General features: G+C 36.0%; 1 protein-coding gene across 1 annotated transcript in view; it reads right to left on the reverse strand.

Moving 5' to 3' along the window:
- Positions 1–17,157, reverse strand: part of LOC103893543 (neurexin-1) — a 491,522-nt gene that overhangs the window by 428,365 nt on the left and 46,000 nt on the right. Inside the window, exons 3-4 of the mRNA XM_019470311.1 lie at positions 14,064–14,502; positions 4,172–4,555 (exon numbers count right to left, since the gene is read on the reverse strand). Of these exons, the coding sequence (XP_019325856.1) occupies positions 4,172–4,555; positions 14,064–14,502 (823 nt within the window). The remainder of the gene's footprint in view (positions 1–4,171; positions 4,556–14,063; positions 14,503–17,157) is intronic.

Below are 17,157 nucleotides of genomic sequence, written 5' to 3' on the forward strand. Positions count from 1 at the left end.
CCTTGTTTTGCTTTGCTTGTGTGCGCGGCTTTTGCTTTCCCTATTAAACTGTCTTTATCTCAACCCACGAGTTTTCTCACTTTTACCCTTCCGATTCTCTCCCCCATCCCAGTGGGGGGGAGTGAGCAAGCGGCTGTGTGGTGCTTAGTTGCCGACTGAGATTAAACCACGACATACCCTCAGAAATACTCAGCCACATATTTATAGGGAGAAACATAATTTTCCAAATAGATGCTATTCTTCAATTCACATCTTATTTAAAGTGAAAGAAGTATGGACTAGTCATTTGAATTTCAGCATTCTTCCTCATAAGTTTTGCAGTCAAGTTTGTGCTGTTTTTAATAACACAGTGCTTGGTAAGCACGGATGCTTACTGCATGAATTTTAATAAATAAAACAGAATCTTGTTTCCTCTGGACCCCTTGTGGTGCCTCTAAAGTCCTAAAGACAGAATTATTATTTTTTCCTGCTTTTTCAGTTTCAAAGTGTCTGCGATAATATGAGGACTGTGTTGCAACCCACAGAGCCATTTTAAAAGCATGAAATCACACGCAAACTTTGCCCTGAAAGTGACAGACGATACAGTCCAGAGCCATGCCAGGAAGTATGTGAACAATCTGGATCATCAATAATAAAGTATTCAGGTTTGCTGTCTGACCCTGTTTTATTTACCAGTATAAGTAGAGCAACAATATCCTGCCCTGAAAACACTCTCTGATACATATGATTTTACTCCTATAAATTCAAGTATATTGATGGCTACTGATTCAAATTCAAACTTTTAGGTTTTGTTCTATTCACAGGCGCATGCTCAGCTAAGCACTGTTTGCGTGTTTTCTATGGCAGCTACTTCAGTCCATCTGAGCCCAAAGTTGCAGCCTTGGTGAATCGAGGAACCTTTCCATCAATCTGATGGAAATAATTCTTGATATGCAATTAGTTACTAGATAATATGTGAATAGAAATGTAAATGATTCCTCCCAATTTCTACACTGGTATTATTTCAGGACTGAGGTCCGAAGTCACGCTGTAAAGGTGCTAGAACTTAAATTAAATAATTGATCCTGTGTGTTAAAGTCAGAAATGGAATTACTATAGTATTTTGAATGCATGATTCTTCATACCACCTATCATCGTATCACATCACCTGTATTTTTCTTTTTTTTTAAATTTTAAAGCATCCAATATTTCTTTATTTAATGCATATGTGTGCATGCAGGTGTGTGTGCATGCACCGTGTGGACATCTACACACACACACTCTAATTTAAATATATTTTCTCCTCAGAAATGTCACTGATAAATCTTTCTTTGCATGCCTACTTTTTCTTATCACTGTTTGATGAATTTACTCTTGTGCATTGTTCCTAGCCATCCAGTCAAAAGTATACACCTGCAAAAGACTTTGCCGAGAGGCAGTCACATATTGTGATCCACAATCAAAGTAAGATAGGAAGCCAAATTATATTGCTGTGACATCTGTCCATCCATCTGCTGTAGTTTCCATAATCTACTAAAGCCAATCTACAGATTATACTGATGTTTAACCTTACTGAAAATCAAGAATAAAATCATTAATAACTTGCAACAGCATAAAAAGCACATGGATATAAAAAAAATATTAATTTTAAGTATACTGAAACTAAAATAGAACTGAGTTGTGTTCCATCATTTTTGTGCACTGATAAACTGACCAAAATTATTTCAAATACTGCACTGTACACGACACATCCACATATGGATGTTAGTACTCTTATTTTAGGGGAAATAGCATGAAAAATAAATGACAGTACTAAAAAGTAGCTACATGTTTTTGTTTACTGAAGATATCTTAATCACTTAAGTTAAATATTGCAGTTGTTTAATCTCCAATATTTTATTCTAATGCTTTCTTTTCTTTGTGAAACTGTATTGTTTGTTGAAATGAACATGTTCCTATTTTATTTAAATTAGTTTGAACAATTATAATTGTGTTGCTTATATCACCAAATACAAAAGTTTATCAGTTACTGCACACGGGTAGTAGTTATAATAACTCCGTGTGGTAGGATGCCAACGTGTCGCTTTCAGAATCCCAAAAGCTATAATCTTATTAATGCATGACCAATTGGGATATGAATAGTACTGGAAGGAGATCTCCTTTCAGTGTAGTTTCCTCTGGAGAGGGAAACCCAAGAGCAGGAAATGATCCCATACTGTCTGAACTGCTGCACATACTTCTGTTGGACAAGAACCAAATACCGTTGTAGAGAAGCCAACACCACCACCATAGTACCACCATTCCCATTAGGGGAATGCACTGGGAAAATCAAGCTCTATATTGGGAGACAGTTGAAAATAAAGTATAGGAAATAGAAAAGACAGAGGTTTCTATATAAAATATTACCACCTGTCAAATATATTTATAAGAAATTGCTATGATGAAGCCTGCTTTTAAGTTCTTTGCAGATATGCATGTGTTTTTGTCTCTAACGCACATTTCCTAGCTCTCAAGTCGAAAAAATGCAAATCCTGTTTTTACTTCTGCCATATGTAATAGCAGAATTTTGCCACAGGGTGGTACACCAGACATGTTTAACTGAAGGCTTTTGTAATGCATCAGACAGCTCGGTTATGCCCTCTGCCAGCTTCACTCCACCAGTAACAGAACAATCTGGAGATCTCATAATAACTGGCCATGAACCAAAGGCATATATACTCAAAAAATAAGACAGAAAGAACAGAAGAAACTGAGAATCTACTTGCAAATACTAATAATATCATGGTATTCTACATAAATGCACATGTCTATTTACATACAACTTAAACATTAATCTGGGTTTTATTTTTAAAGAATACATTTTTGTTTCACCTTACTAACTAGAAAAATGAGTCAAACTAGATGGAAAGAACTTACGTTCCCAGCCAATAAACTTTAGGTTTAGATTTCGGCTTGAGAAGAAACTGTACTGTGTCAATTGTGAGGTGAAAAAAATATAACTTCTGTCATTGAAACATTTCCTATTCCAATGAGAATAAAAATAAATACCTAAAATATTAACTAAGGTTTTTTTTATTGTTTTCCTACTTACATTAAAATCTTTTATTAGCATACTCTGTTATTTTAAATAAATTACAGAGTTTTCTTCCTATAACGAACTTCAACATCTATCTTCCTTGCCACTATCCACCTTTTCAATTAAATAAATGGGGTTTGTCAACTTTACACTTACCTTTTCTAGGCAAGAGGGATACTCAGTGATTTAAGATAAGTAGAAACTGTTAAGAACTTACGCCAGCCAATAAACTTTAGGTTTAGATTTCGGCTTGAGAAGAAACTGTACTGTGTCAATTGTGAGGTGAAAAAAATATAACTTCTGTCATTGAAACATTTCCTATTCCAATGAGAATAAAAATAAATACCTAAAATATTAACTAAGGTTTTTTTTATTGTTTTCCTACTTACATTAAAATCTTTTATAAACATACTCTGTTATTTTAAATAAATTACAGAGTTTTCTTCCTATAACGAACTTCAACATCTATCTTCCTTGCCACTATCCACCTTTTCAATTAAATAAATGGGGTTTGTCAACTTTACACTTACCTTTTCTAGGCAAGAGGGATACTCAGTGATTTAAGATAAGTAGAAACTGTTACCTTGGGTACTATGATCTTTAAAAAAAAAGTTAAGTAAGAAATATAGAGTCCTACACTGATTCTTTTGCTTTGACTCATGGCTGAAGTTCTGGCCATGGATTTAAGTGATACTGTGGAATTCAAAAGTAAATTTAATTACACAGTGGTATTGACATAAATAGGCAGACAACAAGACCTCAGTTTGGAATTGGAATGTGACCATTTAGTAATGCAGTAATAATTGAAATTACTTTCACAAAGCTTTTCAGAACTCAGCAATGTATGATGAGACACAGAAGGAGACATTTTCTAAGAGACATTTAGCAGTACTGTCTCTCTCTCATAGTCAACTAATAATTCTTCATGCATCTTAGAAACTCCGCCAAGATCTTTCCTCTAGAGTTACTTCTTTCAGTCTAGAACAGGTCTTCATCTCACATCAAGTGAAATCAAAGATGCTTTTTCTGCCTCAGAAGAGATAACGGTATTTTACCATTTTTAATCATTGTGCAGGATTCTAGAAAGTAGAAATACAGCCATCTCATGGAACCTACCTCTTTTGCATGATCTGCCAAGGTACCCTGTACCAGAGCAATCACAAACATATCTGTTCCACCCATCCCTGCATACACCATTGTTTTTACAGGGGTTGCTAAGGCAAGGTTTTGCAGTTTCTCTTGAGCATGAGGGTTTTACTCCAGCTGTGCTTTGAACTTCCGCCATCTGTCGAATATCTTTGCTTTGACCATCAATGAATAAATCTCTAATGCAGCCGACGTATCCATAATTGAGAAGTGCTGTCCACACCTCTGTTGGGAAGACGAGGCCTGCTTTATTTTCTGGTAAGCCTCCAAGATACAAGTCATCATCCAAGTCAAGGATTTCACTTTCCCCTGGTGCAGTATATGGTGTACGTAATGTGTTCACAGATATGGTCCCTGAGAAGAAAAGACAATAAAATGCATGATATTCAAGACATTTAAAAGATTTTGGTTTTACTCATTAATCTACGTGCCATATTAGCTCCTGACAAATATCTATAAATGAAACATAGGTATTCTATTTGTACAGCTATACAATAATAGATACACTTCATTATTTCAATTACAATGTAGTAGAAATATTGTCAGGAAGTAAACAATGTAAAAACATATAGGCACAATACTGCATGCTCACAATATAAAAAAAAAGTCAAAATCACCTTACCAATCTTGTAGGGGTAGGGGGGGATGCATTTCAGAGTTATTTTCAGAAATCTCTTGCTTGTGCAACAAAAAAATCTCTTCACTATCTCATATGTGCTTCAAAGCATTAAGGCTGAGGTTGCATTGATGGGTTGCAACCTGGGAGGCAAATCTGTGTCTTTGGTTTGGATCCAAAGACGCAGTATTTTAAAAGACTCTCACCACTTTCAGTGGGCTTTGGATAAGACTTTTTTTTTAAGTGCAGAAGGAAAATACTCTCATCTGCTGCCAGACAGGCAATCATTAAGAAGACAGTGATGTGCTCCTAGAGGGAAAAATCGATGCTGCTGACACTTACCTCGAAATGTGTGCATGTTACAAAGAGAGGGAGAGAGGATGTATATAGAACCTCAGGAAATCAGAAGTATCTTTTCCATTTAAGTTTAAAAAGTAAACAAGCAAATTTAAGCCTAAAATAAAGTTCTGTTTCTACAAAGTGTCTGAACAAAGAAATTGTAATTGACTGTAAAGATCCTCTTTGTTGTACTTTTTAGAACTAATGAGGTATCCAATTTTTACAATTTGAATAGGCAGAAAACCAAATTTCGTACATGGTGTCACAGAACATACTTATGTCAACCAAATTTAATTTTATTTACTAAGTAAAATCACTTGAAAAAAGAATCTTCATGTAGATCTTCACAGAAATGACTCCTTACCATTCCATATGGGTGCAAAAGCAAGCAAAAAGTAAAGCAAAATATTATATAGGTCACCAGATTATTATAATGTACCAGCCTCATTATGCATCACTGTTATCCGCTGGACACACTATTAAAAGTGTATTAATGGTGACAAGACACTGAAGAATCACATTTACCACAATGTATTTATCAATGTATTTATTATCATTTATGTATATATGCATATATACATAAAACTAACACGATTCACCATTTCCAGCATGACACAGATTCCAGAAGATAACACAGATTATCAAAAATACTTTCACTGTGGTGGGAGTGGTGCATGAGACTAATAAATTCAGAAATTTTGTAGCATAAATACTAAAATATGGGTTTTAAGCAAACAGAGGCAGGTCAGAAAGATCATTCTCTTACTTGGATACATCCTAAAATTTTGGCTTCTCTTTTAGGAATGAAGAGGAGTCCTGTGGGAGCTACATATTTTGTTTGCTCTTTTGTTAGTTCAACAGGTTAATTTCAACAACATGGACAGAATGAATATATAAACAGTTTGAATCTATAATAAAAGCTCTTTGGGGTAGAGGTCTCAGGAGATCCAACTCCCATGTGAGACTTGAGACATATGGATTTTAGAAGGGCTGGATCTCCCTACTATTAGAAGAGATCTAAAAAGATAAAACAAAGGTTTGCATAGCCTTTGTGCATCTTTATGAGCACGTTTAAAGAACATTTGAGGATGTGGTCAGATTTCCCTTTTATGTATTATGAGAAATGTTTTCTGTGTCAGTTGAACAATCACATAGATGTAAGTGAACTTCCAGTCTCAACTGTAAGAAACAGGCATGTTGAGCCAAGATCCTTTTTCTTCCAACCCTCCACCTGTTTAAAACTGATAAGACTATTCTATTTTGCTAACTCTAACAAGTTATATATATGTATATTTTGCCTCAAACAAGGACACCTGTGAATGACCTGTTAAACCAAGATAGCTAACTTTTCTGAGAGCATCCTAGGTATCAAGGACTGCTTACAGGCAATAGATTGTTTCTCCTTTAAAAAAAACCCTAAAGATTCTGTAAATATAAATCATACTTGTGCTCACAGTATTTCTTACTGCTATTGTTGCTTGCTCCCACCTGTTGCTGTACAGGCTAATTTAGGACCAAATACTTTAAACCTATGTTCAGGCAGCACTTGCACCGACACAAGTTAACGCAGCTGCAGCCTCCAACCTCAAGCTCATGTATTTGCACGGTGCTGTTTTCTGCTGGACAAAGACACTTGTGTTTTCAAGCTATCCATGATGCTAGAAGACATCTAGGGCTCCCTTTCTATTAAAAAAAAAAAAAAAATCAGCTAAGTCTTGATGGCTTTCAATGCACAGGAAAAGACAGGTAAATCTCAGCCAGTGTAGCTGTGACATTAACACGGTGGTTCAAAATGTAAGTTTTGCAAGCACAGAAGGCTGAGAAAGGTGAATGATAAAGGGAACTGTAGATCACCACTACACTCTGGTGACTGTGAATTATAGTTAGGTGATAGATTGAAGCAGGAAAATTTTCTTCTGTATGTCATAAAGGATTACCTTGGAAAGAGCGTAAGTATTATTTTGAATAAGTATCAACAGCTTCTTAAAGAAATGAACTTTTCCTTTCCCCTCCCCAAGAAATGACACCACATAAAATACTCCTTGGGAGAAGTCCCCTGAAATCCTAGTGTAATCATAGCATCTAATGACTATGGATAGAAAAACATAACAGGCAACAACTCTTCTGTGCATCTTTTTCATGTTTTGGAAGGCCATGGAACCCCTATTACCCAGCTGGACTATCTCCAATTTACTGCTGGACATATCCATGACACTTCAGCTGACCTACATACTGTGTGTATTACCCTTAATCAAACAACTGTAAGTTAACTTTAATCCTTTTTGTTGAGAGCTACACTAAGTCAAACAGCACCTGCAGAAGACTCAAAGCTTTAATAATTCACTCTAGCTCAGCTGTTATGTAGGAGCTTGACCAAAATATCATATTGCACACAGTCTAGAACAAGAACTATGGCTATAATACAAACAGGTTTTAGTCTAGCTAATAGCAGAAAATCCATGCCTGGGCACAAAGATTTTTATGCTATCGGTTACCGAGTTATGCTAGTTTCCAGCTGAACTTCTAACAGCATGTCCAGGCAGCCATACAACCATCACAGCTGTTGGTATCCAAATTACCTTTTATGTATCTCTGATAGGTAATGTAAACTTTATTCACTAATTGCTTTGTAAATGCAGGTGAAAAAAATCCAAGAATAATAAAGGAGACTTCCAAAATATATCAAAAATTGTATTTTTTTGGAAATATCCTAAAATAAAATGCAAAACTCAAGTTCATAAAACATGGGCCTGCAGAAAATAAATAATGGGTCTATAAACACCTTTGGATTCACAGTGCATCCAGAGCTCTGACACAGAGTGTGCGGTTTCATCTACCCGGGATTTTTTGTTGTTTTTTTTTTGTTTGGTTGGTTTTTTTAAGCCTGTCACCTTTCTTGAGGGAAAGTTTTCAAGCTCTACTGAAACCGTCTCAGGTTGGACCTCATGATAATGGCAGATGCTACCACAGAATCCGGGGATAGTAATGTACGCCCCCTTTGCTGGACTTCAAACCTACTTTCTCTGGGAATGATAGGCAGATTAAAAGGAATTGTTCTGTCAAATCAGTGTGCTCCAATCCATTTGGATGCTTCTACTTACAAATGTGAAGAGACATCACTTTCCAGAGAAGCAGGAAGAGGGGAAGCTAATGGAGCGTACGAATGTCTTTTGTGGCCAGCACAGGAAAAGGTTAATAATTTGCCCTGTAAAGATAATGCAACATCAACCCTTTTCACACCAGAATTGTCAAGTTGGATAAAAGGGAAAAGAATGGGACGTATTTTGTTTTACAAAATAACTTAAAGACAACAGAATATGATGAGGAAGCAGCAGATTCAGAAGAGTGTTGGCCTCTCAACAGAAAGAGAAAACAATAACCTCAAATTGTAACTTCTCTGTAGTAAGAACCATCCTTTCAGTTATATTTTTGCATAGTACCTAGCATAACAGCACCCATAATCAGATCAGCAGTTATATTATTCCTTTGAAAAGAGCAACACTGAAGCAATAATGTCTGCCAGGAAACAAGCAGCTTCCTTGCAAAGTTTTTTAATACTCAAGGTAGGAAATACTGTCTGTATTTCTACCAGAAAAAGAAAGAAATGGGAAAAAGCTGACAGTATTTGGTTTGTCTAGCCTGAAAGAAGAAAAAGGGGAAGACTGAAAGACAAGGTGTGTGGTGATTTACTTAGTCTGGGAATTCATGATCTAGCTTCAGACTCTAAAAACAGGTAGCATTTCTTATCTCCAGAAACTGGACATAAATTTAAGGGTCCTATAATGACCTACAGGTGCTCTGATTTTACAGCATTTCACCTGAGAGTAAAATGCAATTTAAAAATTCAGAAACATCTTTCTGTATTGGAGGAACAGTCTGAGAAAAACTAATGAAATTGGTTTTTGGCAATAATTTTTGACTTAACGGATAATTGATTAGTGGGCAGTTCTTCAAAATGAAGAGTCAACAATATAAGTTAACAATAACATACATATGAGCAAAATGGGAAATATATTGGGAGGTATAGAGAAGCCTATCGTACCACTTCACTGAGCATTCATAAAGTTTACCTTGAACTCTGAGAAAGATGCAGATCAGCTGAGGAGACTGCAAAAGATGGCAATAAAAATGTTCAATAGGTACAGAACATGACATATAAGGATAGGAAGCATCTGGGGTTTCTTAGTCTATGAAGAAAACTGGAGACTGACATAACAGCATTCAAATCATAGAAAGTATAGAGCTATGACACAGGGAAAAAGTGTGATGTATTTTGTGCCTGCTGTGAACGAGGAAATTACAGACAAAATGGCTTGTTTTGTATACAGAAATATTCAGTTTATGAATGATTATATGGGAAGGTGGTACACTGTCCACTGCTGGAGGTAAGTCAACAAACATCTGTCAAGACTGATGCAAGTGTACTATCACTACTTTCATTGGAGGGGTAAAATAGAGGACCTCTCAAGGTCACCCCATCTCAATTTTTCTATGAGCTCATGAATAAATGAAAAACACTACCAGGATCATTGGAAGAATTTTCCTTAAAATGCAAGATAAACCCATTATCTCAAATACATAAACTATTAACATTTGTTGAAATAGGAACATGTAAATCTGGCAGTTCTTAAAAGGTTGGAAAGATGGGGGAAGGAGTATATAGAGGTTTACATGTAAAAAAAAGAACCTGCAACAACAATGCATGTAATGGATATCGACAAAGCACTACTTACAGTGAGACAGTGATTATAGTTAAGCTCTAATTACATACTCTAGAGATAATTTCTGTATTTAAGCTCTAGTATTTAAGCTGAAACTCTAACTTTAGTTCAAAATTTCAGTGATTTCTTAGCCCTTAAATGCTACCTACCTATGAGTACATTCTGTTTTCGCTGCCATACACAATTGGAGGTTGACAAGGAGAGTAAGTTTCCTCTCCAATTTCACTGTCTAATGATGCTTTCCAAAGGATGAATGGTGGTTTAGTCAAAAAACCCTTGCAAGGTTATTAAATATGGTAAACAGTTTAACAAAATTTTAAACAATACTCAAGTCTCAGAAAACAGTTATTAAACCTAACTCTACTGTGTTACAAGAAACACCGTGAGCAAAGACCTTTATGGCTGCTTCATGGTTGTTGGTTTTTTTAGTTTGGGGTTTGTTCCCCCCCCCAGTTCTTTTACTGCAGAGTTGGCAGTACTGTTAAGAGCAGAACAGACAAACATTCCCCTTAGGTATGAGTTAATGAACCTCTGCAATCATATTCATTATCTCAGCAATTTACTTTTTCCTAAGTCTGTGTATAAGAAACTAAGACATATTTCTAAATCTTGTCTCAATTCTGTTTAAGACTGTAACTCCAGCTACTACAGCTATTCTAATCTCAATGCTTACCTCATGTGGCCTATTTAGTTGCTTTTTGTGCATGTGAAACACATTTGCTTACTAAGAAATTCTAAATACACTTTACATCTTGTGTGCTAAAGCATAATATGAGGGATGCTAAAGCATAATATTCTGCGATGAGGACTGTGACCACAGCATACAGCTTATGGCCAAGACAGAGCACGTGTGAAGCAGCTATGAAGCTACTGTCCTTCACAGGAATTCAGAATAACCATGAATACTGAAAGGGAACTCAGCTCACATGACAGGACACAGCAGTTGGTACCAGGTTGGCGTCCTCTGCTGTATACTTAGCAAAAAAGACAGACTGCTGGAGAACGTGTGTTCCCTTTCCTCTGCTGCATTCCTAGCAAGGAAGATGGACCAATGGAGAAGGTATGAAATCTTTCTTTACTTAACACTGGGAAATAAGGTCTCAGGAGTTCCTTCTCACCGAAGATCTGCTTTTTAGGTAAGGAAGCACTCAGAGTAGGTCTTACAGGCAGCAGGATGGGATTCTAGGGTGAAAAACTTCTATAAGAATAATAGGTCAAAAGTTCCTTCAGCAAAACGAAATTAAAGGGCACCATCTCTTCCCTCTTCCTTGTATCTCCCAAAATCTGAGGGGCTCAGCAGAATTACTAGCGAATAGGGCCTGCATAAGTACAATTTAAAAAATGTGCTCTCATTCCTTACATCTCCCCCACCACAGTCCCAGACAGGCAATGGCAAAGTGAGTAGTTTAGAGCAGATGCTCCCTGTGACTAAGAGTCCAGAAGAGAGCAAAGAATGAAAAATAAATTGAGTACTTGCTGATCCAGCTAATATGAAAGTCAAGAAAATTAGAAAAGCTCCTTGAGAAATGTCACAGCTTTCTATTATCTGAGGGAACCACTCTGCATTGGATTTGAAGCCTAGGAGTAAAAGGTTGCAAGACACCAAACTTCACTTAAAAAACAAACAAAAAAAATCACAGGTTATTTGAGCTGCTTATTCATTAACAGGAGAATCTCTTCATTTGTACGATAGGTTGGGAAGTATTTTTCAGCAGCAACAAGAAAGTCTCAGAAAAGACAATTTATTTTTTTTTTTTTTATACAAGGTATATTCATTCACTTATACAAACGATAGGTTGGTATTTTTCAGCAGCAACAAGAAAGTCTCAGAAAAGACAATTTATTTTTTTTTTTTTTATACAAGGTATATTCATTCACTTATACAAAAATGCTGAAGGTAAGCAAGTGAAAAGTGATCATATTCATATGATTTCCAGTATGTTTGGTTTTGGCTAGAGAAAATAAATGAAAAAGCTTCTTGTAATAGTAAAGTGGATTTTATTATTCATGGAAAAAAGCATAATAGACCAACATGCATAAGTCATGAAGAAATAATCTAAACATAACACATTGGTACTTCCTGTTCCAATCAGAAGAAAATAGGAACATACAGTTCATTGTTTATTTTAATTGTTAGGCAGTCATTTTACTTGGTTAAATCTGACAGTCTAAGATACTACCTCAGCCAATATTCTCATTAAGAAAAATAACAGCATTGCCACTGTTATTGGTACTTCTCCTACTGTAAAGTATTACTGCATCTATTAAAATCACAGAAAGTCTTTGATGTCTGGTTCAGATTTCAGCTAAAAATTCAGTTTGACAATCCATATGCCTACATATTTATTAACGATTCCCAGTAATAGTTTAATGTTTTAGGGTGAATAGGTACTATGGTCAGTTTTCAAGAGTGACAGGGTAAATAAAGTTCACCTATCTTGATCATAGGCGATTCATCAGCTGGATTAATTTTCTTTTACATATATATTTGAATATTTATGGTTCTACTTAAAAATAATATGCAGTCATGATTACCAGGTGTGTATTGCTTCCTAAAATTAGTCTACATTCTTGCTGATGTCCATCAACAGTTTTAAAGAATTAAATAAAATATGCCCTAGACTCTCTTAATGGCACTTGTGAGCTATAGTTTTTGTGAAGCAACGAAAGTGCAGAACCTATCTTCAAATGTAAACAACTGCTATGCATTTATTTCTTTTCTTTATAGCTGTGTTGACTTTGGATGTAAGAATAAACTTTGCTTTCAGTGGAGTCCCACAGGCATGATTATTACAGGGTTTACTGCCTCATATGAATCACTCTAAATAGCACTTAAGAAGGAAGCCTGAAATGAAGATTGTAATATAAAATAATATAACTGCTGGATAGTCAATCACAATTGAGGATTTTGAGAAGTTGTGTGTTTTGTTGTTTGGGGGTTTTGTTTTTTTATTTGTTTGTTTGGTTTTTTAACCTCAAGAAATGTAAATAAGCAACTGACACATTATAATCAGAAAATCAGACTCTCTACAATTAGAATTTTAAGCCGCACAGCCCAGGAATCAAATCATTATTTTTCATAATCCCAGGGCGGACTGATCAATTGAATTTGGTCTGACTTTCAGCATGGATTTGACTGAAATCTTCAATTTAAACTGGCACCTAAGATTCGCTTGATCTGAAATCTCATTTGTGGGTAGTAAGAAAGTAAGTCATAAAACAATAACTTTTTGGGGGTGAAGTTTCAGAAAGAAATTAAAAATGCAAGTCATGGAAAAGGGGTCACCAGAAGCAAGAAGGTGGGGAAAACCCCACAAAATCCAAAAGAGGAGTTTACCTTTTTCAACACTCAATTTCAGAGTGTACATAAACTTCAGATTAGATACTGATATTAATCGGAAAATTCTCTGATGGACTGAATTACAGACTCAGTACATTCCCCCCCCATCCCCAAATCCTGGCATGAACTACAGGAAAGATACCATAGAATAGATTTGTCCTTCAATTAATGATACTGATTATTTGCTGAAGTCAAGATACATACTCAAGATCAGATGCAGCTGAAACACAAGGACAGTTTCACTAGTTAAATGCATTTTATGCTATAACAGATTTCAGTAGCATTAGGAAGAGTTTATGAATTCTTTATTTTTACCCTTTTCAGTGAGATCGTTTGTTGAGTAAACTACTATAGATTACGACTCATACTGACAGAATACGGCAAGTCACATATTTCCATTTCTGCTGATATGTGCTGTTAGCCATTCATTAGCATAGAATTTAATTATGCTGAGATCTGCTGACATGGTTGGAAGGTCTGTGCTGTTTCTGTGGGCCAACTATTCCCTATGTTGGAGATTACTTTCAGTAATTCTTCTTTGCTTTATTCTTGAAACTTGCCACTTCAGCTATTTGGTATAAGCAAGCACAGAGGGAGATTACTGTTTGTTTTTGAAGTACACAGCACACTTACTTGCAAGATTAAGTACCTGATTACCCAATAAATGTTAACATAAGATATTTTACTTTGCAAATCATTGTATTCTGGTACCCGACAGTAATGACTCCTTATATTTCCCTTATTTTTCAGATGATGCACAACTCTAATGGTGGCAACATAATATATACCAGTATTCTCTCAGATACAACATGAAAAACCATATTGAATATTAAAAAAGCAGCTTACCTGACCGTCCATCCCGTTGAAAATCCACATGGTACCATTCACCATCATTAACCTTCTTCTGCAAGGCTTTTATTTTTATAGTACCTGATCCCATGTCTAACAGCAGGTAGAGGTGGCCATCAAGCATCTCAATGGCAAAAAAGTCAACCTTCACCATCTGTGGGTGTTTGGCATCTTTTTGGTGCCTTGGTTTTCCATGGCTGAAAAGAATCAGGCCGTTTGGCTCAGTTGTACGAAAGTCAAATGATATTGAGCCTGTTTTCTTGGCATTCCACTTTGGCAAAGAGATGAAAGACTCTGGTGTTTCAAACGTGATTGGATCTAAGGTTGCAACATTCTCACATTTAAATGCTACAACCCCATGAATCTTCATTTTAGGATCTCCTTGCTTGGCAAGTCGAGATAACTCCAACCTGACATCGTTATTTTTATATACAACCTGCAAGCAAAGCAGAGAAGTTACTAAGACGAACTTGACCATTTTAACCAACAGATATAATCCTGAATAGGCATATTATTTAAAGGATAATAATGATGATATATGAATATGATCATTTACATACACACAAAATTAAGTAACTGTTTTCATTGACTAATGATTTATTAATAGTTTTCATTAAACCAAACAAAGTTGCTCTAAAAATATCCCTAGACTTAATTCAAACAATCTGAAAGAATCTGCACATAATTTATACTATCAGTTGCAAATTAGCTTGCGTGGCCTTGATTGCTTAAAATCCCTCTTTGCACAGCCATTCTGCTACGTTAGAGAAGTATTAGATTCCTTCTTCCTCTAAACCCTGTCTTAACTCTTCTGTTCATGTACAGAAAAAGTACCAAGGTCAGATACTTTATAATTTAACATCTTTCAGTCTGTTCTTGGGGCTGAGGAATAGCAGCATCCATGGTATTCATGAAGCTACAAAATAGGGAAACTAGTATCATACAGATCAAAACATACAAAAACAGCACAATCTTTGAGCCGGTTCAATTGGACAAAAAAATAAAACCACTTACGTATTTTCCCTGACTGAAGACTTTTCTGATAAAAATGAAAGACAATATTAGTTTTAAATCCAATTGACCTTCACAGCAAATATCTTTGCTTCAAATCACATATTTACTCTGCCCAGAGAAGCCTGTCTTGATATAACCATTTCCCAGGGTTCTAGTCTTTATTAGTATATTCTGAAATTGCTGCTATTTCTGTGTTGTCCAGGATACAAGGACTGCTTAAATGAAGCTCCCAATAGCAAAGGTGTGCACAAGTATTTTGTCAATATTTTTAATTATTCAATAAATTATATACTCAAGCTAAAATACCACTGAAGGGCTGAATATGAATGCATGGTGACAGAAGCTAAAACCTTCTTCTCTGTTTCTAAGGTTAAGCCTACATTAGAAAGCAATTTGGAGCAAAAGCAACAGCTCCGCAGATCAAAGTGCTTTGTGCTGAGGCTTCTTCATCTACAGATTCTATACCATTCCGGACTAGATCACGTCTGGCCCCTGATCCAGTGTTCCAACTATACAATGTAGCCTGAAGCTGTTCAGGAGACCAGTCACTGGTTTAGACCTTACATCCTTCCCAGAGGTTTCAAAGTGCTTAATGAATACTTAGGGTAGAGCTTCTGGATTAATTTCCTCTGAAGCCTAGTTTGAACACAGATGAAACCCACCCTGCAAACTGAACTGACACACAGTAAATGGAAGAGACAGGGGATGCACTGCAGAACTGTGCTACTGTTAGAAATCAAAACACTAGCATACACACAATCTAAGATGGCATACCCCACAAGTGATAGTTGCTATTGAAAAATGGTGTTTAAAGACAACAGAACACTAAAGTAATGATTGATAGATCGACAATTTTTTACTGTAAGAATTGTATCATTATCCACCCAGCAAATTTCATCATAAGCCATGGCAGAATTATTCTACTACATTAAAAATGTGTCCTAAAGGCTAATAAAAAGCCTATTTCTCCATTTTATTTCAGGGTTCAGTACAAATACTGCTGTTCCCGCTGGAGCTGTGTCTCCAAAGACAACAAATAAACCTCACTGTGGATTCCTGACAGCAGAAATGATACTCTGCCACAGAGAGGCAGATAATATGTGTTGCCTTCTTTAAGTGAAGACATCAGACATGACTAGAATTGGACTAACTTGTAATCTTAGAGAATAAGGATCCATATTTGCATTTATCAAATACCTGTGTAACACCTCAGAGATCGCAGATTACACAAAGGAATTTAGAAGAGTACTGGAGAATAAGCACATGAAAGTGATCTCCCACTGGGGTGACTTTCTGTCTTTAGAGTGAAGAAAGCCAAAAGGCAGAAGAATGCAGCAAGAAGCCAGTAGCCTGGCAGGCAATATTACTTAGAGATATCTGGAAACATTGGCCACTTTCTATGGCAAGAGAGATTTTTGGAGAGCTTCCACCTCATTTGAAGGAGTTACAGGGGCAAGCTTTCTAGAATAGACTGAAAAGCATTAAACAGAGACTAGAGGATATGGTAAAAAGAAGGAACAAATGGGCTCTCATTAGAATTACATCATGCTGTTGTCAATGAAAGTAATTAAGTAATTAAGGCAACAAAGAACATGAGGAGAAAATATTCTTTAAGTGCCTACTGAACAAAGGTAGATACCAGGACAATACAAATAAATGTACAAAGAGAATTTCTTGTTTACAGACAAATTCAAATTGTCTGATATTAATGAAAGCTGGTTGATTGAATAATAAAATAAGTAGTTAATAGCTATGCTAGAAAAACTGAGCAGACAAAAGGAGAGCTAAGCTTTCTTTGATGTCTAAAATGGCTCTATAGGCTTTGAAGTCATTTGCCAACTCAGAAACAATGATTTTTAATAAATATGGTTCAAGGATCTGATGGACAAAGTGCAAACAGGAACAGAATCATAGAATCATTGAGGTTGGAAAAGACCTCTAAGATCATCGAGTCCAGCCGTCAACCCAACACCACCACCCACTAAACCATGTCCCTAAGTGCCTCATCTACTCGTCTTTTAAATACCTCCAGGGATGGGGACTCCACCACTTCCCTGGGCAGCCTGTTCCAATGTTT

This window comes from Aptenodytes forsteri, unplaced genomic scaffold, assembly GCF_000699145.1.
Source record: "Aptenodytes forsteri isolate BGI_AS27 unplaced genomic scaffold, ASM69914v1 Scaffold190, whole genome shotgun sequence".
NCBI lineage: Eukaryota > Metazoa > Chordata > Aves > Sphenisciformes > Spheniscidae > Aptenodytes > Aptenodytes forsteri.